The following is a 23,259-nucleotide window of genomic DNA, read 5'->3' as shown; positions in this document are numbered from 1 at the left end:
ATCCGCCTGCGAACATTCTATTGCATAGACTATGTGTGGTCCTCTGTAGCTCAATTGGTAGAGCATGGCGCTTGTAACGCCAGGGTAGTGGGTTCGATCCCCGGGACCACCCATACGTAAAAATGTATGCACACATGACTGTAAGTCGCTTTGGATAAAAGCGTCTGCTAAATGGCATATTATTATTATTATTATTATACAACAAGCCATATAAAGGTGTGAAAAACATAGAAAGCTACTCTTTTGGAGTGGGTATCATATATCAATGTGTTCATAGGAATGGGGGAAATAAGATGAGACTATTAAACCTGGGGTGGCAACAAACCTTCTGTCCCAAAACTAATACTGCATTCGGACATGTTTTCTGCATATTACAGTAAATATACACTGTAATATGCAGCCTTTATACAACGCTCAACAGTAGCAATAGTGAAAAATAATATTATTAACAAACCTTATGCAAAAATGATTTAGCATTTAAGCAAAACCTTTTTTTAAATGAAATTTCAGAAAATCTATGTAATTCATTCTACATTTGAGAAAACTGACAAAAACCTGGAGAATTCATGTAAAACGGTATTAAAATGGTTTAAATTGAACACATAAAACACTTAAAAGTTCAGAGTCAGCCACAAACAAAAAATTAATAAAAGGAATCAAAGTTTTGTAGGTTTTGTAAGTTCAAAGTGAGTTTCAAGAGGACTGTTTCAAAAGTAAAACAGCCTAGCCAAACAAAAAGGCACAACAAAAATTCTAATAAAACATGAACAGATTTACATCTTAAAAAATTAAAAATATTCTAAGCTCCCACTGTGTCATAGACACCTTCTGTGGGAAACGCAATGGGATATGTTGGCTACTCATTCAGACCGCTCTGCTTGTGACAATGGCATCCTTCTGTAGCCATACAGTATCATGATCTTAAGGCACATTCTATACATACAGCACACTGCGCAGGCAAGGCGGCTTCTCTGTTCTCCTCACACACACATACACGCATGCACACACACACACACACACACACAGTTAGTCTACAGTCTTGGTCTGATCCTCATTGGACTTCTTCAGAATGGTGAGAAGGTTCTGAGACATGAAGTAGGGTCTCTCTGCAGTTCCGTCGTTGCGTTCCAGGTCTTCCACTGGAAAATCAATGAATTTATGAAACAACAATAAGAGAACCAACCATTGTCAAACTCAACATATCTTCAGGTAAAACAGTATCCTATTCCTAACAACATAAAGGGATGGTTTCACAGACACCGTCTAAGCTTAATCCTGTACTGAAAAGCTTGCATTGATGAAAGTGCTTTTTTAGTCCAGGACTAAATTTATTAAGTCTGTATCTGGGAAACTGTCCCAAAGTGAATAGAAACTCACCATTGTGTCACTCTCCCACTGTCCTATCATCATTTGATATGATTACATTTGTCATTTACATGCAAAAAAATGGTCTTGTGATCAATACAACAAACTTTAATCGACAGCTGCATCCAACAGAAGCAAACTGAGTCGAATGTATCATATATAAGTGAAATACTACATCAGCTAACATGTTTACAATGTGACACACACTGACAGAAACAGATAGAAAACATTGACATTAGGTTGCAAGGTTAGTTTTGATTAAGCACTCAATAGGCAATGTTACTGAAACACCATGCAGCACAGAGGTAGGAAGAAGAGAGTGAGAGACAGAAAGAGAGAGAGACAGAAAGAGAGAGAGAAGTAAACAAAGGTAAATAGAGTCAGTAAACATTGAACAGGGCTTGCAGGGTCGTATTCATTAGGCCATACAGCGGAAAACGTTTAAAAACGTTTCGCAACGGAAAACAAAAATAAGTGTTTCTTATTGGACAAGTTCAGGTAGTCCCTCCCCATTTCAGCTAATTTGCTTCCGTTTCGTGCCCAGTTAATACCACTGGAGGCTACTGAGGGGAGGACGGCTCATAATAAGGGCCGGAACGGAGTAAATGAAATGGCATCAAACACGTTGAAACCATGTGTTTGATGTATTTGATACCATTTCACTGATTCCGCTCCAGCCATTACCAAGAGCCTGTCCTCCCCAATTAAGGTGCCACCAACCTCCTGTGGTTAATACGACCCAGATCTGAGAGGTTAAAACAATTGCATCACAGCAACACAATCACAGCAGTTAAGCCAGTCTGAAATTCCAAGACAAGTACAGTGAGGGAAAAAAGTATTTGATCCCCTGCTGATTTTGTACGTTTGCCCACTGACAAAGAAATGATCAGTCTATAATTTTAATGGTAGGTTTATTTGAACAGTGAGAGACAGAATAACAACAACAAAATCCAGAAAAGCGCATGTCAAAAATGTTATAAATTGATTTGCATTTTAATGAGGGAAATAAGTATTTGACCCACTCTCAATCAGAAAGATTTCTGGCTCCCAGGTGTCTTTTATACAGGTAACGAGCTGAGATTAGGAGCACACTCTTAAAGGGAGTGCTCCTAATCTCAATTTGTTACCTGTATAAAAGACACCTGTCCACAGAAGCAATCAATCAATCAGATTCCAAACTCTCCACCATGGACAAGACCAAAGAGCTCTCCAAGGATGTCAGGGACAAGATTGTAGACCTACACAAGGCTGGAATGGGCTACAAGACCATCGCCAAGCAGCTTGGTGAGAAGGTGACAACAGCTGGTGTGATTATTCGCAAATGGAAGAAACACAAAATAACTGTCAATCTCCCTCGGCCTGGGGCTCCATGCAAGATCTCACATCGTGGAGTTGCAATGATCATGAGAACGGTGAGGAATCAGCCCAGAACTACACGGGAGGATCTTGTCAATGATCTCAAGGCAGCTGGGACCATAGTCACCAAGAAAACAATTGGTAACACACTACGCCGTGAAGGACTGAAATCCTGCAGCGCCTGCAAGGTCCCCTGCTCAAGAAAGCACATATACAGGCCCGTCTGAAGTTTGCCAATGAACATCTGAATGATTCAGATGAGAACTGGGTGAAAGTGTTGTGGTCAGATGAGACCAAAATCTTTGGCATCAACTCAACTCGCCGTGTTTGGAGGAGGAGGAATGCTGCCTATGACCCCAAGAACACCATCCCCACTGTCAAACATGGAGGTGGAAACATTATGCTTTGGGGGTGTTTTTCTGCTCAGGGGACAGGACAACTTCACCGCATCAAAGGGACGATGGACAGGGCCATGTACCGTCAAATCTTGGGTGAGAACCTCCTTCCCTCAGCCAGGGCATTGAAAATGGGTCGTGGATGGGTATTCCAGCATGACAATGACCCAAAACACACGGCCAAGGCAACAAAGGAGTGGCTCAAGAAGAAGCACATTAAGGTCCTGGAGTGGCCTAGCCAGTCTCCAGACCTTAATCCCATAGAAAATCTGTGGAGGGAGCTGAAGGTTCGAGTTGCCAAACGTCAGCCTCGAAACCTTAATGACTTGGAGAAGATCTGCAAAGAGGAGTGGAACAAAATCCCTCCTGAGATGTGTGCAAACCTGGTGGCCAACTACAAGAAATGTCTGACCTCTGTGATTGCCAACAAGGGTTTTGCCACCAAGTACTAAGTCATGTTTTGCAGAGGGGTCAAATACTTATTTCCCTCATTAAAATGCAATTCAATTTATAAAATTTTTGACATGCTTTTTTCTGGATTTTGTTGTTGTTATTCTGTCTCTCACTGTTCAAATAAACCTACCATTAAAATTATAGACTGATCATGTCTTTGTCAGTGGGCAAACGTACAAAATCAGCAGGGGATCAAATACTTTTTTCCCTCACTGTAGTTGGTGGCGTTTCAATACAATACATTGAGTCTAAAAACGTGTTCTTGGCTGGAGGGAGCATCTATATAATTGATACAAAAAATAAATACCTACATACATATGTAATAAGACATAATAAGCATACAAATTAATAATTACATCCTGTACATACACATTGATTCCATTGGAAATCCCATTTTCATATCAAAGGATATCAAAGGATTTTACCATTTGGTGTCAGCTGGTATCAATGTAAACATTGTTAATTTTCACCGTTAGTTGAAGTTCTGTTTGGATTGACTGTAAACATTGTAATAGTGGATTCATAGTGCATTCATTACTCATTAACTCATGATATTAAGACAATTAAATATTAATAATGACATTTGTAGTAGTCAGGCACAGGTTCAGCACTCACAGATCTACAGATCCTCACGATAAAAAAACAACACTGTCTAAAACCAAACCAACACAATAAATTAATAATAAATAGATAAACATAACAATATTTTCAAGCTACAGAGATGCACTGGGTTTTTGATCAGCCTTTTACAACCACAGGACCTTGTTAAAACCAGCTACCTTTACGTTAAAACAACCCTATGTGTGAATACAATAAATGAGCACTGTGAAAAGTCTTGCATTTAAAAGCTGGTCATACATTTAACTGTTTCAAATCACACAGTCGTTAGCATAGAATTACATATTAGCATAGAATTACATATTAGGTCGTTAGTAACAGGTACTGTATACTGGCTCCATACGGCACATGTTATATGAGTAGGGCCAGGAGTTTTTCCTGTCCTAGTTATGAGGTTTACCAAGCTTCACGTCTCCATGACAACATTAACTACTACTCCTGGGGTGTAGAAGGAGGGTCTTTAGGCTCCGCCTCTTGAGGTTTCTTTTCCTCTGTCTCTTCCTTTTCAGGTTCTGTCGGCTGGTGATCCTTCTCTTCAGGCTTGTCCTCGTTTGATTCCTTTTCTTCCACTCGTTCCTCCTCTTCTGGTCCCTTCTTTTCTAGTTCCTTCTCTTCAGATTCCTCCTCTTGTGGTTCTTCCACTTTCGCAGCTTCGGTCTTCTCCTTCAGAGGTTGCTCCTCTTCGTTGACCTGCATGAACACATCTTGGCGTTTCAGTTGTATCTCTCCATCTTGTTCTTTCAGTGGTACCTCCTCCTCCAGGCGAACTTCGTCCATCTGTGTAGGTTCACTTGGGTCAGCGTCTGGCTGTTGCGTACCATCTTTGTTGTCCTCTTCCTCCGCCATTTTGGTTTTGGAGAGAATCTCGTGAAGCTCCGGAGACATGAAATACGGCCTGTCTGGGGAGCCGTCGTTTCTCTCCAGGTCTTCGCCTTCGTTGTGTGTGTGTTTAATGTGTATTATGGGGTTAATGTTTGTTCGGGTTAGTGGAAAAAAAGAACAGAACCAAAAAGTGTGGAATAAGAAATAGTGAAGTGTGAAATAAGGAGGGAAGAGACAAACAGAAGGAAAAGTCAGAAACATCACAGGCAAAAGAGGAATCTCAGGTAAAAAGAGCATTTCAGGTTTGGAAAGTTGTGTGAGTGATTAAAGAGTATATTAATAAAATAGGATATTACTCACAGAAGCAGAGGAAGAGTGTGTCCACACACATGGCGTACACACTGAAGAATCCATGGGCAATCAGGTAGGATCCCACCACCACCGTCTAGGAAGAGAGAAACAGTTACACACACAGTGTTGGAATCAATACAAACACCACTTACAGACACGCTATGGCAGTGTTTCTCAGCATTTGGATCCGTAGACTGGTCCTGGGATAATGCTGACCAGTTTTAATGTAAGGGTCCTATTAATAAGTATGACCTTAGCTTACCAATCCCTAGCACAATGAACGTTGAGAAACATGGCTCGATGTAACAGTATAAGAGTTCATTCAGGCCTGTCTCTCACCAGAATGGGAACCCAGTAGTAGTTGAGAGAGGGTGCAGTCTGCTCCACAGCCTTGATCCTCCCAGAGAAGAAGAAGAAAGAACAGATTCCTAGAAAGAGAAGAAGAGATGCATATGATTAGGATATGAGGGCTTACTGAAAGGCAGGTAGCTTAGTGGGTAAGAGCGTTGTGCCAGTAACCGAAAGGTCGCTGGTTCTAATCCCCGAGCCGACTAGGTGAAAAATCTGTCGATGTGCCCTTAAGCAAGGCACTTAACCCTAATTGCTCCTGTAAGTCGCTCTGGATAAGAGCGTCTGCTAAATGACTAAAATGTAAATGTAAATGTATCACAGATGGTGGGCAAACTGTACTAGGTGTAAATTAAGTCTCTCTGCTTGTGTTTCTGAGGATCACTTACCCACAATTCCAACGATGAGGAGCTTCCCCAAAAACAACAGAAAGTCAGTCACCTTGTCCAAGACAGCCACCCTGAGAAGCCAACAGAGAAAGGAATCAAAAGAGACAGAAAACCAAAGAGATAAATGTATACTGTATATATGAATGGAGACGTGGAGTTGTTAAAGATGCTATTGCTCTTCAGAAAAGGTCCCAAAGGCTGGGGTTTATGAAGGGTTTATGGAGGGTGTCTCAGTAGTCAACAACACTCACCTGATTATATTTCTCATGAGGAGGAAGAAGGCATCTCTGGCTGAGGTACAGAAGGTTTTACCGTATATCGCCACCTAGGGGAATCATGTGGTGTTACATACAGTGTCAACACAGTCTTTAATTCACACTGTTCACACAGTTTTTAAATCAAACAGTTCACACAGTCTTCAATTCACACAGTTCACACAGTCTTTAATTCACACAGTTCACACAGTCTTCAATTCACACAGTCTTCAATTCACACAGTTCACACAGTCTTTAACTCACAAAGAACTTCAATTCGCACAGTTATGTAGATGAACTCACCATGATGTAGGCATTTCTGTTGAGGAACTTGATGAATTTCTCCAGGCACCAGAAGCAGCACTTCAGGCAGCTGAGTAGGAACTTGGCAAAGCGATTCTGGGCAGCTAGTGGGTTAAATAACAACAAACAGGAGATAATAATCTGTTCCTATTCATTTCGACAACAACCATCTATTAAAATGTAACAGTTAGTAGTGACATTTTTTGGTCCATTTCCCACTGTATGATGTCAATGAGGAAGTATCCCAGTTATCCACGTCTGAGAATGGAACAGGATATGTGAGAACACCACCTCACCTTTCAGCTTGTGGTCCAGGTACTCCAGCAGAACCCTGATGACCTGAACCAGAGACAAGATGAGGGAGCCGAAGGCCAGGGAGCCTGTATGGTATCTAGACAGGGGGAAGAAGGTCAAAGATGGTGCCCAAATTATAGGTCTCTCACTAACTCTCCACGCACCCCTCTCTTTCCTTCACTCACTCACACACACATTCCCCTCCCCCACCCACATGCACTGTTCCCACACACACACACACCACACACATGCACCCAAACCCCCCCCCCATCCCACACACACACTGCCCCTCCTACCTGAGGGCTCGACCGAGCGAGGAGAAGATGGGGTTGGCTGGGATGTCGTCAGGCTTCTTAAAGGCCCAGTAGTAGGATGCGAAGGCACCAGCCAGGGTCACCTGACCCAGCGCCGTCACAAAGTTAGCGCACCAGAAGAAGAGGAACACGTTGTAGAACTGGAACACGATGAGGTATTTATGGTAGTTGGTCTCTCCTCCGTAGAAGGCAAACAGGCACTCGGCGTCCGGGCACTGTGCTGTGATGTTGGTGGTGTTGAAAGTCTGAGGAAAGAGAGGGGAAACTCTCTGTGATATTGGCACTTCTGCTGGTATTAAAGGAGTAGTCCACTCAAAAATACAAATTCATGGTTATTTATATTCAATAAATGAGGAAAAAAGCCTTTTTTGAACACTATATACATATAGAATAGAAGGAACATATACACGTTTTTTTTATTAAGTCTGACATGTAAACAGGCAGATATGTAAGAACAGAGACATCTCATGGCTCACCTCGGGATTGCAGGTGTCTCTGGAGTACTCACACACAGTGGTGTTGAACACTTTGTACACCTGCTCATTGGAGGTTGACAAGAAGCTGGGAAAGGCGGTCAAGGAGGTTCCATCACTAAGGAAGTAGATACTGAGACATGTCATACAGACGTGATCATCTGTATAGAAACATTATGGATACATTTAGTTTCTGCAGCGATGACTTGTGGAGGAGTTGTCCCAGTTATTTATTTTCCTTGACGGTCTCAGTCTGTCCACATTTCAATCTGCACGGTTACGTTTATCATCTATAGCTATCTAGAGTAGCTCTACAACAAAACCTAGACCTAAAAGTAATCTAGTACATTTTACACCATTACAAGAACACTTATTTTCCCTTGACAGACAAGTAAACATGAATAACATGACTGACAGCTGAAGGATACACAGCAGTGATGGCCCAGTAGGCAATGACCAGGGCCAGGAGGGCAAAGGTCAACAGAGGGTAGAACAGTGATGACATCACATGGCCAACAGCCCTGCTGGCCTCCTTGATGAGGGCGATGGCGATTAGGACTCTCTTCCTGAGGAAGATGAGCAGCAGGATGATGACCACCTCCACAATGGACAGGATGATTACTGACGGAGGAGAGGAGCACTGTTAGAGTGTGTGTTTGTCTCAACTTGAGAGGAAGTGAGAGAGTGAGAGGGAGAGAGAGAGAGAGAGAGAGAGAGAGAGAGAGAGAGAGAGAGAGAGAGAGAGAGAGAGAGAGAGAGAGAGAGAGAGAGAGAGAGAGAGAGAGAGAGAGAGAGAGAGAGAGAGAGAGAGAGAGAGAGAGAGAGAGAGAGAGAGAGAGAGAGGGGGAGGGAGGAGGGAGGGAGGGAGGGAGGGAAAGGAGGAGGGAGGGAGGGAGGGAGGGTGGGAGGGAGGGAGGGATGGAGGGAGAGACAGAGACAGAAAAAGAGAGACATCCTGCCAAATGTATGACCATATTAGAGACACATATTTCCCTCAGATTACAGAGATCCACAAAGAATTCAAAAACAAACCCAATTTTGATAAACTCCCTTATCTACTGGGTGAAAAACAACAGTGTGCAATCACAGCTGCAAGATTTGTGACCTGTTGCCACAAGAAAAGGGCAACCAGTGAGGAACAAACACCATTGTAAATACAACCCATATTTATGTTTATTTATTTTCCCATTTGTACTTTACCTATTTGCACATTGCTACAACACTGTATATATATAATATAACATTTTAAATGACTTTATTCTTTTGGAACTTCTGAGTGTAATGTTTACTGTTAATATTTATTGTTTATTTCACTTTTGTTTACTATCTACTTCACTTGCTTTGGCAATGTTAACATACGTTTCCCATGCCAATAAAGCCCTTAAATTGAATTGAATTGAGAGAGAGAGAGAGAGAGAGGGGGGAGAGAAGGAGAGAGAATGAGTGCATGTACTCACTGAAAGCCAGCCAGGTCTGTCTGATCTGCAGGTAAACAGAGAAGTCTGTTTGCAGTCCCAGGTCACGGATAGTGACGTCAGCACCCGGCTCTCCCTTCAGGTTGCGGTACTCCATGGCACAATGGAAGATCCCTAAACATTTTAAAGGTAAGAGTCAGCGAAATGACGTTGCATGAGCATCACTGCAGATATTGCAATGAGCAAGATGCATGACTTCCCTCTCACACAGTGGCGCACAGTATCTGCGAATGTGTACAGGGTTCGCTTCACGCCATTACAGCCTGGTAGCCATTGGACCAAATCAGCAGAGAAGTTTAGCATTGCACTCCAACGCTCTTAGTGAAATTTACCCACTATGCTGTTTACTTACTGCACCTACGTCATATCCCTCTAACATTTCTTAATGGCTAACTTGACAAAGCACAATGTTAAAATGCTTCTTTTGAATGGTACTTTAAATAGGTAAAACAACAGTGTGTTTTCAGTTAGACGGGTTTTAGGAAAAGGGAGTATCATACCATATCCGATGACCAGTATCACCATGACGATCATGACCCAGATCATGATCCCGGCCAGGTAGCGCAGGAGGACGATGAAGATGAGACTGACCACCATGGCTATCACCAGACCACTGGAGGAGACAGGAAATAACATTCAAATTCACAGACCTTTATTAAGATAATAATATAATAATAATAATAATAATAATAATATGCCATTTAGCAGACGCTTTTATCCAAAGCGACTTACAGTCATGTGGCATACATTTTTACGTATGGGTGGTCCCGGGGATCGAACCCACTACCCTGGCGTTACAAGCGCCATGCTCTACCAATGAGACTGACCCCCCCACTATCACCAGACCACTGGTGGAATACAGATAATAACATAATAATAACACACTTTGTTGTTCCTGTGAGGGAACACCCATCTCTATGGGGAAATGTTTACTCAGCAATACATTATTGGGATAATAGGCATATAGAGCGTGCAACTTTCTTTATTGTCTTGTGTGATGAGTGTGTTTAACACGGAGAGATACTCACAGCAGTATCCAGTACCAGGACACAGTGTAGTCCTCAAAGATCCTCATGGCTACCTGGCGAGCCTCAACAACCACATTGGACTTCCTGTAAGAACAACAACAAGTCCACTTATCACTTTGCTAACAATTGACGGACAGACGGATAGACGGACGGACAGACAGATTGATACGTTGGTTGGTAGGTTGAGTGATTAATTAATATATCGACGATGCATTCAGGTTGAGGCATGAGGACTCACTTTGCCGCGTCCAGGAAATCCGTGGCGTTCACATTCTCCCCCTCCCCGTTGTCAAAAATAGTCTCGTTGCCAACGACGACCACACCACCTTTCATGGTCCTGAGAGCTGGGAGGCACCGACGAGTGACTGGAGGGAGAGGAGAGAGAGTGGAGATTAAGAATCATTGACCGTGTGGTCAATGCATTTACTAAATCTTCATCAAAACACACACGCGTGCTCCACACACACACACACACACACACACACACACAACACACACACACACACACACACACACACACAAACACACACACACAAACACACAAACACACACACACACAAACACACACACACAGTGCACACAGTGCACACTATGGCTCGTGAGAAGACTTACAGGGTTTGCTAGACATGAGCATGGAAGGACACAGGCCATCCCTCAGGATCTCAGGAGCACTCTGCAAAACACAACAAAATCACCCTTAGTTACACATTATTTCCTTAACTACCTACTTTGCCACTGCAAATGTGTCTCCTCTGTCGCCCACCATTTTGGAGAAGTCCACTTCTTCCTTGCAGAACTGCTTGTAGTACTCCTGGTCTCCTTTGTTCAGATAGGCTTTCAGCAACGTCATGTGTTTGGTAGGACAGCTCTCCACACATAACTGAGTGGTGGGGCACTGGAACTCCAGCAGGGTCAGGGGACTGGCACACTTCAGGATGTTGAAGTAGAACAGGAGAGGCTTCTTCCTGTTAGAGACAGTTATATAGTAGTTAATATGTAGAGACAGTTATACAGTAGTTAGTATGTAGAGACAGTTATATAGTAGTTCATATGTAGAGACAGTTATACAGTAGTTAATATGTAGAGACAGTTATATAGTAGTTAATATGTAGAGACAGTTATATAGTAGTTAATATGTAGAGACAGTTATACAGTAGTTAATATGTAGAGACAGTTATATAGTAGTTAATATGTAGAGACAGTTATATAGTAGTTAATATGTAGAGACAGTTATACAGTAGTTAATATGTAGAGACAGTTATAAGACAGTTATATAGTAGTTAATATGTAGAGACAGTTATATAGTAGTTAATATGTAGAGACAGTTATATAGTAGTTAGTATGTAGAGACAGTTATACAGTAGTTAATATGTAGAGACAGTTATATAGTAGTTAATATGTAGAGACAGTTATACAGTAGTTAATATGTAGAGACAGTTATAAGACAGTTATATAGTAGTTAATATGTAGAGACAGTTATATAGTAGTTAATATGTAGAGACAGTTATATAGTAGTTAGTATGTAGAGACAGTTATACAGTAGTTAATATGTAGAGACAGTTATATAGTAGTTAATATGTAGAGACAGTTATACAGTAGTTAGTATGTAGAGACAGTTTAGAATTATATAGTAGTTAATATGTAGAGACAGTTATATAGTAGTTAATATGTAGAGACAGTTATATAGTAGTTAGTATGTAGAGACAGTTATACAGTAGTTAATATGTAGAGACAGTTATATAGTAGTTAATATGTAGAGACAGTTATATAGTAGTTAGTATGTAGAGACAGTTATATAGTAGTTCATATGTAGAGACAGTTATATAGTAGTTAATATGTAGAGACAGTTATATAGTAGTTAGTATGTAGAGACAGTTATATAGTAGTTAATATGTAGAGACAGTTATACAGTAGTTAATATGTAGAGACAGTTATATAGTAGTTAATATGTAGAGACAGTTATATAGTAGTTAATATGTAGAGACAGTTATATAGTAGTTAATATGTAGAGACAGTTATACAGTAGTTAATATGTAGAGACAGTTATATAGTAGTTAATATGTAGAGACAGTTATATAGTAGTTAATATGTAGAGACAGTTATATAGTAGTTAATATGTAGAGACAGTTATATAGTAGTTAATATGTAGACAGTTATACAGTAGTTAATATGTAGAGACAGTTATAAGACAGTTATATAGTAGTTAGTATGTAGAGACAGTTATACAGTAGTTAATATGTAGAGACAGTTATATAGTAGTTAATATGTAGACAGTTATACAGTAGTTAATATGTAGAGACAGTTATACAGTAGTTAATATGTAGAGACAGTTATATAGTAGTTAATATGTAGAGACAGTTATATAGTAGTTAATATGTAGAGACAGTTATATAGTAGTTAATATGTAGAGACAGTTATATAGTAGTTAATATGTAGACAGTTATACAGTAGTTAATATGTAGAGACAGTTATAAGACAGTTATATAGTAGTTAGTATGTAGAGACAGTTATACAGTAGTTAATATGTAGAGACAGTTATACAGTAGTTAATATGTAGAGACAGTTATATAGTAGTTAATATGTAGAGACAGTTATATTATATGAGAGACAGTTATATAGTAGTTAGTATGTAGAGACAGTTATACAGTAGTTAATATGTAGAGACAGTTATATAGTAGTTAGTATGTAGAGACAGTTATACAGTAGTTAGTATGTAGAGACAGTTATATAGTAGTTAATATGTAGAGACAGTTATATAGTAGTTAGTATGTAGAGACAGTTATACAGTAGTTAATATGTAGAGACAGTTATATAGTAGTTAGTATGTAGAGACAGTTATACAGTAGTTAATATGTAGAGACAGTTATATAGTAGTTAATATGTAGAGACAGTTATATAGTAGTTAATATGTAGAGACAGTTATACAGTAGTTAATATGTAGAGACAGTTATATAGTAGTTAGTATGTAGAGACAGTTATATAGTAGTTAATATGTAGAGACAGTTATATAGTAGTTAATATGTAGAGACAGTTATATAGTAGTTAATATGTAGAGACAGTTATACAGTAGTTAATATGTAGAGACAGTTATATAGTAGTTAATATGTAGAGACAGTTATACAGTAGTTAATATGTAGAGACAGTTATATAGTAGTTAATATGTAGAGACAGTTATATAGTAGTTAATATGTAGAGACAGTTATATAGTAGTTAGTATGTAGAGACAGTTATACAGTAGTTAATATGTAGAGACAGTTATATAGTAGTTAGTATGTAGAGACAGTTATACAGTAGTTAGTATGTAGAGACAGTTATATAGTAGTTAATATGTAGAGACAGTTATATAGTAGTTAATATGTAGAGACAGTTATACAGTAGTTAATATGTAGAGACAGTTATATAGTAGTTAATATGTAGAGACAGTTATACAGTAGTTAATATGTAGAGACAGTTATATAGTAGTTAATATGTAGAGACAGTTATATAGTAGTTAGTATGTAGAGACAGTTATACAGTAGTTAATATGTAGAGACAGTTATATAGTAGTTAATATGTAGAGACAGTTATATAGTAGTTAATATGTAGAGACAGTTATATAGTAGTTAATATGTAGAGACAGTTATATAGTAGTTAATATGTAGACAGTTATACAGTAGTTAATATGTAGAGACAGTTATAAGACAGTTATATAGTAGTTAGTATGTAGAGACAGTTATACAGTAGTTAATATGTAGAGACAGTTATATAGTAGTTAATATGTAGAGACAGTTATATAGTAGTTAATATGTAGAGACAGTTATATAGTAGTTAATATGTAGAGACAGTTATATAGTAGTTAATATGTACAGGAAGTACATATACAGTGAGGGAAAAAAGTATTTAATCCCCTGCTGATTTTGTACGTTTGCCCACTGACAAACGTACATGACAAAGACATGATCAGTCTATAATTTTAATGGTAGGTTTATTTGAACAGTGAGAGACAGAATAACAACAACAAAAAACAGAAAGACGCATGTCAAAAATTATATAAATTGATTTGCATTTTAATGAGGGAAATAAGTATTTGACCCCTCTGCAAAACATGACTTAGTACTTGGTGGCAAAACCCTTGTTGGCAATCACAGAGGTCAGATGTTTCTTGTAGTTGGCCACCAGGTTTGCACACATCTCAGGAGGGATTTTGTCCCACTCCTCTTTGCAGATCTTCTCCAAGTCATTAAGGTTTCATATTTTCTATGGGATTAAGGTCTGGAGACTGGCTAGGCCACTTCAGGACCTTAATGTGCTTCTTCTTGAGCCACTCCTTTGTTGCCTTGGCCGTGTGTTTTGGGTCATTGTCATGCTGGAATACCCATCCACGACCCATTTTCAATGTCCTGGCTGAGGGAAGGAGGTTCTCACCCAAGATTTGACGGTACATGGCGCCGTCCATCGTCCCTTTGATGCGGTGAAGTTGTCCTGTCCCCTTAGCAGAAAAACACCCCCAAAGCATAATGTTTCCACCTCCATGTTTGACGGTGGGGATGGTGTTCTTGGGGTCATAGGCAGCATTCCTCCTCCTCCAAACACGGCGAGTTGAGTTGATGCCAAAGAACTCGATTTGTCTCATCTGACCACAACACTTTCACCCAGTTCTCCTCTGAATCATTCAGATGTTCATTGGCAAACTTCAAACGGCCCTGTATATGTGCTTTCTTGAGCAGGGGGACCTTGCGGGCGCAGTGGGATTTCAGTCCTTCACGGCGTAGTGTGTTACCAATAGTTTTCTTGGTGACTATGGTCCCAGCTGCCTTGAGATCATTGACAAGATCCTCCAGTGTAGTTCTGGGCTGATTCCTCACCGTTCTCATGATCATTGCAACTCCACGAGGTGAGATCTTGCATGGAGCCCCAGGCCGAGGGAGATTGACAGTTCTTTTGTGTTTCTTCCATTTGCAAATAATAGCACCAACTGTTGTCACCTTCTCATCAAGCTGCTTGGCGATGGTCTTGTAGCTCATTCCAGCCTTGTGTAGGTCTACAATCTTGTCCCTGACATCCTTGGAGAGCTCTTTGGTCTTGGCCATGGTGGAGAGTTTGGAATCCGATTGATTGCTTCTGTGGACAGGTTTCTTTTATACAGGTAAGAAACTGAGATTAGGAGCACTCCCTTTAAGAGTGTGCTCCTAATCTCAGCTCGTTACCTGTATAAAAGACACCTGGGAGCCAGAAATCTTTCTGATTGAGAGGGATTCAAATACTTATTTCCCTCATTAAAATGCAAATCAATTTCTAACATTTTTTACATGCGTTTTTCTGGATTTTTTTGTTGTTATTTTGTCTCTCACTGTTCAAATAAACCTACCATTAAAATTACAGACTGATCATTTCTTTGTCAGTGGGCAAACGTACAAAATCAGCAGGGAATCAAATACTTTTTTCCCTCACTGTACATCCTTCAGGGCGTTCTTTTTTATTTTCACACAGCAGGGTGTTACAGGCTCACCACAGGGCATCAGGATAATACCACAAAATACATTAACACAAAGAGACAGATAATAACTTGACATGTGAATGGACAAGAGGAATTCTAAAGGATCAGAAATGAAGAGAGATGTTCAAAGGCAGAATAGCTAGGGGGGTAATTGAAGGGACTTACTCCAGGGGGGTCCCGGCCTGGCCACAGAACTGTCCTCTGCTGTCAGTGGGGTAGATTACCTTCCTGGGGTCCCCCTGAGACCAGGCTGGAGTAGGAGGAAGTATAACAACACTGTAGTTCAGATACAGTCCAGTTATCATAACAACACACAATTGAATAGAATCACTTCAAATAGAATAGAATATCACTTTACAGTGTCTTGTTAGGGCCTTGTGTTTTGGTTAATCATGTCACATGACCTGGATTTTAACCTTTATTTAAAGCTTTTTCATCAAACTGTCCCCTTTCCTTTTTCTGTCTGATGGCCGAGCACCATCCTCAGACAATTGCTTTCATTTTTGGTCCAATTACCATTTCTGGAAAAGGCTTAAAATAAAAGTTCAAATCCAGGTCATGTGACATGATTAACCAAAACACAGGGCCCTTGGACTGATGTAACGGCCAGTAATAGTGTAGTTTTGGAGACACTCACCCAGGATCCCAACAGCAAAGTATCCCAGTATGGCCAAGATGAAGAGAATACAGCAGAACACATCTGTGCAGCCCCTGGCAATCACAAGAGAAGAGAGAGAGAGAGAGAGAGAGAGAGAGAGAGAGAGAGAGAGAGAGAGAGAGAGAGAGAGAGAGAGAGAGAGAGAGAGAGAGAGAGAGAGAGAGAGAGAGAGAGAGAGAGAGAGAGAGAGAGAGAGAGAGAGAGAGAGAGAAGAGAGAGAGAGAGAGAGAGAGAGAGAGAGAGAGAGAGAGAGAGAGAGAGAGAGAGAGAGAGAGAGAGAGAGAGAGAGAGAGAGAGAGAGAGAGAGAGAGAGAGAGAGAGAGAGAGAGAGAGAGAGAGAGAGATGGTTAGACTGCTATTTTTTGACGTTGAGCTTTATTGAGCTTTGCTATGTGGGTAATTGGTAGAGTGAGGATTGGCTGTCAAAGCTGATAATGAGATGATTACCTGTTGTGGATGGGTCCTTTGAAGGTGGGGTCAAACTTCCTTGCTTCACCTGTGAACAAGCAAATCGAGAGAGAGCTTAGTTTTTGTTTAGATTTTACATTTATACACAGGTGTGTGTACGTGTGCATACGTGAGTGTGTGTCTGTGTGTTTATATCTGTGTGTATCAGTATATCTGTATGTGTGTGTACACATTGACAAAGCTGGGACATATTTTCCATAACAAAAGGATTCTCCCGCGAGACTGACATGCCTAGCAACCCACAAAATGGCTCCCCGGTGACTCAGAGCTCCCGGTGGACATTCCTAGGTGCCATAGTAATGCTATGGTAACATCTCAGAGACTAGAGAGATGCCACATCAGACAGCGCATCTACTCAATTCACCATAGTCTGTTAGCAGAGCAAGACAGTTATAATGTTGTGTACACAGTCTACAATGTTCCTGATACAATGTATTCTACATAACATCTGGAAACCAATAGAAAAAGCTCAATCAGCCAATAATTTTTTATGTCATTTAGCAGATGCTCTTATCCAGAGTAACTTACATTTTCGTGATTTTCCCCGTACTGGTCCCCCGTGGGAATCGCATGGGACCACAGTATGCAAATGATGTAGGGCAACATTGTATTTCCTGTTTTGCATCTAAGATCTTGAGACTTATCCTGTTATGACATTTGGCCATGTGTCTTGTTAATGAACACGTCACATTATTTTCCGAACATAGAGCACAGTGTGACTGAGAACATTGTTGCAGACCTTCCATCCTGCTCAACAAAAAAATAAACACCCCTTTTCTTCAGATGGCAGAACAGTTAGTTTGACTGTACAGTATCTAAGAACATTTTTGTATGAGCGTTGGAAATCCCATTGTACACAATGGCTGCAATGTGATGACACACTGTAACCTACACTCTTAGAAAAAAGGGTTCCAAAATGGTTCTTCGGCTGTCCCCATAGGAGAACCCTTTTTGGTTCCATGTAGAACCCTTTTTGGTTCTAGGAGTGTACACAATTTCACTGTGTCATCCGATCACACACATGTTGCAACCATCGAACACCCAGTGTACCATAGACTAAACCAGATTGAGTTGGCTCAATCTCAACCACATTAATTTACTGTGTCTTTAATTACAGTCTATTATGTTCAGTTCAAAACATAAACAACAACACATCTGAAAAGGCTTTTCCCATCATGCCATCAGTCATCACAGTGAGAAGTGAAAGAAACAGGCACAACAACAAACGTTACAACGCTGACCTGAATATTTACAATACCTTTATTTGTTGCCATTCTCACTCCTCAGTCACTCCTTTTCTGTCTTTTTCATCAACAGGTTGGCTGTATTCATGTGTTGAGTTGCCTATATTTCTTTCAGAATAATTTTACTGCATTAAGTGTGTCTATACTCTAGACCACCACCTTAGACTTCACTTCCTTCTTCCTGTATGTTGCAAAATAAAGAACGAGTCAAATCTTGTATCTCAGAGAGTTCTGCCTTCCTTTACCGTTATGCTCTCTCCTTTCACTCGCTCTCGCCATTCCTCCCTCTCTTTGCCTCTTTTACTAGGCTCTTATCATGGGAATGGGTGGCACACAGGAGGGTTGGAGAGGAGTGGAGAGAGAGAGAGAGGTAGCAGTGTTTCTCTATTCCCTCGGTGGCACTACTTAACCTTTTTCACTCCTAAAATGACTTTGGTGACAAGTTCAGCCTAATTCAGTGGATTTTAAAAGCTACACAGGACTTGAATCTATCCTGAAATAGATGGGTGTGGATACAAAAGTTGGGGTGACTAGAAATGAAACATCTATCACTCTCATGTAGGTAAAGTATGTAGACACTGATATAATAGCTACAGTGATGATCTTTCGTTAACACTCAACTGCAATTTCCTTCCTATTCAGGGGATGGCAACAGGCTATGCACCTAACTGGGTCGACTGCAAACATACAGTATATGGTGCAATGTGCAGGACTTAGTTAGGTCTAGTGGTTCATACAGAATGTTCCTTCAAATAACATATGCAACATTATATCTGTAAAATGCCTACAGGAAGAGGATCCTTCATATGATTCAGCAGTTCTCTCGCTGGCCAGCAAAAATGATGGGACTTATTTTCAAACGTGTCACTCCTCTGAATGCCTTCACAACCGTACTGGAAGTATCTCTAACTAGGCTACATATGATTTACAAACAATTTCTTAACTATCAAATATATGATCTATAAATCATCCAATTCAGAATGAGCTCAAAATGAGTTTTCAGCAAAACATTGACGTGACTATGTTTGTAGTCTACCCAGCATACTCTGACATGTATTTTATATTGTATTATATATTGTATTATACAGGGCGCATTTGGAAAAGAGACATAGGTCTCAATAGGTCTTCCCTGTCAAAATAAAGGTGAAATACAAAAAATGAAAATGCAGCCTGCATAGACCACCATACATACATATCTGAGACGGACTGCGTCTGATCTGGAAGGATGATAAGCCCTCCTACATGTTCTCTCTGGTCTGGCCATGACACCTTCCCACCTCCAAGGCCATGTGATAGACAGCATGGTATAGACAATACTGGCTAGTGTGTATTGACAGATTTCAGTCTGACAATGGGACCTAGAGTGGGAGTAGCCTGGCTGCAGATCTGTTTGTGCTGTCTTGTCAAATGGCATGGCATGACAATGACGTAAGCAAGAGAGTTCAAACAGATCTGGGGCCAGGCTAGCAGAATCTTTTATCCAAAACGACAAGCTCAGTGAGTCCTTTTAGTATGTGACCTCAGCGGGAATCAAACCCACGACCCTGGCGTTGCTGGCACCATGCTCTTACCAGCTGAGTCACACAGTGATGTCATGATGGACATGTTCCACTTCCAGACCCATTGGGACTATTGAATGACCTCTACCCAGACACTCTTAATGGGGTTAGTGGTCTAGTGATCTAATGGTTTAATGGTGTCTGCTGTTCTGTTGTGGTCTAGCACACAGAGACAGGGCATCGCTGCCATGGCTGGATTGTCGTCATGGCAGTAGCTGCAGATAGGTGGTGGTGAAAGAAGCCTCTTGTTCCAATGTTATTCAAAAACATGGCATTTGAATGTCGATATTAATCTTGTATATTCATTAGATATTACTAATTCCATGTGTGTACAAGCATAGGTTGGAAGGACTTCGCTAATAATATAGGCTACTACAATGGCAGGTAGCCTAGTGGTTAAATCATTGGGCCAGTAACCGAACGGTCACTGGTTCTAATACCTGAGCAGACAAGGTGAAAAATATGTCGATGTGCTCTTGAGCAAGGCACTTAACCCTAATTTGCCCCAGGGGTGCCGTACTACAAATTTCCTTGCACCTATCTGGTGTAGGTGACAATTAAACAACACATCATATTGATGTGGAAAAGGTCATGGTGTAGTTTATACTGCACAACTCAACAGCTTCCAGAGTAAACTCTTCTTTGGCAGTAGACTGGAGAAACCATCAGATATTCCTGGATGGAGCCTGAAGGGGGGGGGGGGACATGTCCAACTCCCTTTTCTGAAGTGTCTAAACTTGTCGCTGGTTGCCAAATAAATCCAGCCCAAATCCTGCCTGCCGCTCCCCTCTCATTCCCCTACATGGCTCACTACGATCACACTAAGCAAATCTTTCTAACAGTTTTGCTGTGACCTGACAGCCAGAGACAGCATGACAAAGGATCATTGTGAAACAACACACACACTCAGATGCCGTGTGTGTGTGTATGTGTGTGTGTGTGTGCCCGCCACTGGAGTTAATGAGTTGACTCAGTGCCCCTAGACTCAGTGTGTTGAGTGGGTACATCAGACACTCAGCAGCCGGCCTGTGCATGCTGCTACCGGCTGGTGCTTTAGACTAGACAAGACATCCAGCCAGCACACTGGCCTACTCATACACAGTCAGAGGATATTACTATAGACAACATGGCAGGATACTAGCCTGCTCCCTAGGCTGTTTGGGCTGGTTTGCTGTCTCCAGGTTGTTGGCAAAACAGTACAAAGAGACATGATACCAGGGCCTGTATGTGTCTCAGAGTAGTGCTGATCTAGGATCAGTTTCAATACTCCTCCTCCTGGATCAGCACTCCTACCTCCTGGATCAGCACTCCTACCTCCTGGATCAGCACTCCTACCTCCTGGATCAGCACTCCTACCTCCTGGATCAGCACTCCTACCTCCTAGATCAGCACACCTACCTCCTGGATCAGCACTTCTACCTCCTGGATCAGCACTCCTACCTCCTGGATCAGCACTCCTACCTCCTGGATCAGCACTCCTACCTCCTGGATCAGCACTCCTACTCTGAGACACTATGAATACAGGCCCTGGCTAGCAGGAAACTGGGATCCAGGCTTTTACTATCTATAGGTACCTGAAACATTGGTTTAAATGCCTTCCGTTCAGTTGATGACCTTTCTGGCTGATGTGTGATGTGAGGGCGGGGAGCTGACTGAGGACAATGCCTGTTTACATGGCAACAGGAAAGTCACAAGGATACTGTACTGACATCAGTGGCTCCTAAGATAAACCATAGAGCAGGGATCATCAACCAGATTCAGGCCAATTTTTTCTTGAGCGGATGGTCGGAGGGCCGGAACGTAATTACAAATCATTTGTAGATTGCAAATTGACTGCAATAAGCCCAAACAGATAATATTTGACTAAAACATAATAACATGATAATGTGTCTCTCTATTATGCCTGGGAATACTTGGGAACAGATTTCCGAAATTAAAATCACTTGAAGCTGATTTTCTGGTGTTTTTACAATTATTATTATTCATATACATTTTTGTTGGGCTCAGAAAACTTGGGGGGCCAAATAAAATCACCTGCCAGTTGGGGAAACCTGCCATAGAGAATGTGCCTATAAGTCAACTATTGTCCGTCTCTCACTCCCTTTCCTACAAACTAGTAATACTGGATGGATTTCAGTGAATCCAATTTAGCATTAATTAAATTACATTGGAATTACAAACTTAGGCCTCCATCTTCTTCATAGTATGACTAGGGTGGGGCCTAAAAGCTGAATTACTGACAACGTGTTGTAAGCCTGCTATGTTGGTAATCAGTTGAGGTTTGAAGTGTAGGTCTATTCTAACATGTGATGACATTGACTGGAGGGATTAAGGTAAGATAAACAGGATGGAGGAAACTCGATGACTCAACAGATCTTATGAACAACAACCCAACCCAAAGTCCAACCACCATTTGGAAGTACAACTGCAGCGATGGACAGGCTCACCATCAGTCTACCTCTTGAGAGACATATGTGACATGCCACGCAATGAGTGCCGTTTTAGAAAGTCATTATGGCAAAACGTAAATAAATCAGTGTCAATGATGCACCATAGCTGAGTGCCAAATGTTTCTGCTGCGGTGGTGTGTGTGTGTGTGAGTGTGTGTGTGTGTGTGTGTGTGTGTGTGTGTGTGTGTGTGTGTGTGTGTGTGTGTGTGTGTGTGTGTGTGTGTGTGTAATAACCATATGGCATTCTACATATCACCACATGGGTGTTGTCACAGCTGATTTTTGCCAGGAGGAAAAACACACAAACAACTTCTGCTTCTGTGAGAGAGCAGACTGAGCCAACCTCAGAGTTATAAGCTGTCAATTCATTCATTGTATTGATTATTCTGTTGTGGAAATTAATTGGCAATGAATTATACATTGCCTGCAAAGCAACATTTGACTAATAGCTTTGTCTAATATACTTGTTCAAGTCAAATGGACAAAAGCCTACTGCTGTAGAATAGACTATCCGACTTTGCTGTCTGATTCTTCTGATTCCAATTTGTGGGAACAATGGACCGTGTGGGAGACATGTAGGCCTAGGTGGTTATTTATTTCCATATGATCAGTGTACAACAATGAATATCACTTAGTCCTTAAATTGAACATAAACAGCGCATCTCTTGAGAGATGTAGGCTAGAGCAGCACGTCTGCAAGCCTTTGATACACGCAAGATTCATTCTTTGTAAAAGGGTATTTTTAATGGGAAACGTAAACTATTATTCTGCACACTGATTAGGATGATGTTTTGCCAAAGATGATGATGCGATTTAAATCTGTTTGGGAGTGGGACACACGCGGCCGGTCCCCACCCATCATTCACGAGTCATTGTTTCCATTTCTTCCACCCACACCCCTTTTTACAAAAATAACGGTGCAAAGAAAATGCGAAGAAAGGGAACATTTCTTACCATATTTCGAGTCCGGAGTCGGTTTCTTCTCGTCTAGGTCCATGGTTGAATACTTGGGTGTTCTCGCTGCTGCCTGTTGATCCAATTTTGGACAGTTACCATGGAAATGTCGGAGAAAAAAGCATCAATAACACTGTTAGCGATTCCCTATTCGCCGTCAAAACCGAACGTACTGTGGCAAGACCATGCCAAATCATGATACATTCCATACC

General features: G+C 41.0%; 1 protein-coding gene across 4 annotated transcripts; it reads right to left on the bottom strand.

The window, feature by feature from the left end:
* Positions 1–585: 585 nt before the first annotated feature.
* slc44a2 (solute carrier family 44 member 2) lies at positions 586–23,235 on the bottom strand. Of its 4 annotated transcripts, none has more exons than XM_041867488.2 (20): positions 23,048–23,235; positions 16,820–16,868; positions 16,352–16,425; positions 15,880–15,964; positions 11,002–11,203; positions 10,851–10,911; positions 10,477–10,603; positions 10,239–10,322; positions 9,711–9,823; positions 9,193–9,324; positions 8,164–8,356; positions 7,739–7,823; positions 7,245–7,507; positions 6,951–7,045; positions 6,655–6,758; positions 6,349–6,422; positions 6,098–6,168; positions 5,700–5,788; positions 5,370–5,454; positions 586–1,139 (listed from the first exon to the last, which is right to left on the bottom strand). In XM_041867488.2, exons 1-20 carry the CDS (start codon positions 23,088–23,090, stop codon positions 1,027–1,029), a joined length of 2,142 nt encoding a protein of 713 aa, XP_041723422.1. In that variant the 5' UTR covers positions 23,091–23,235; the 3' UTR covers positions 586–1,026. The 4 variants fall into 4 exon arrangements, with proteins under 4 accessions (XP_041723422.1, XP_041723423.1, XP_041723420.2 ...); XM_041867489.2 differs by lacking the exon at positions 23,048–23,235 and adding an exon at positions 18,099–18,266; XM_041867486.2 differs by lacking the exon at positions 586–1,139 and adding an exon at positions 3,718–5,119.
* Between the last annotated feature and the right edge of the window lie 24 nt (positions 23,236–23,259).

This window comes from Coregonus clupeaformis, chromosome 20 (genome assembly GCF_020615455.1).
Source record: "Coregonus clupeaformis isolate EN_2021a chromosome 20, ASM2061545v1, whole genome shotgun sequence".
Taxonomy (NCBI): Eukaryota; Metazoa; Chordata; class Actinopteri; order Salmoniformes; family Salmonidae; genus Coregonus; species Coregonus clupeaformis.
The sequence above is the reverse complement of the archived record's forward strand: the minus strand, read 5'-3'. Positions and strand labels throughout refer to the sequence as shown.

Coding starts and splice junctions, on each gene's coding strand:
- slc44a2 (XM_041867486.2), bottom strand. CDS start 23,090: ATGGACCTAGACGAGAAGAAACCGACTCCGGACTCGAAATATG. Junction 7,046..7,244: donor TCGCTCGGTCGAGCCCTCAG/GTAGGAGGGGCA, acceptor CCCCCTGTCTAG/ATACCATACAGGCTCCCTGG. Junction 5,789..6,097: donor CCTCATCGTTGGAATTGTGG/GTAAGTGATCCT, acceptor TTCTCTTTCTAG/GAATCTGTTCTTTCTTCTTC.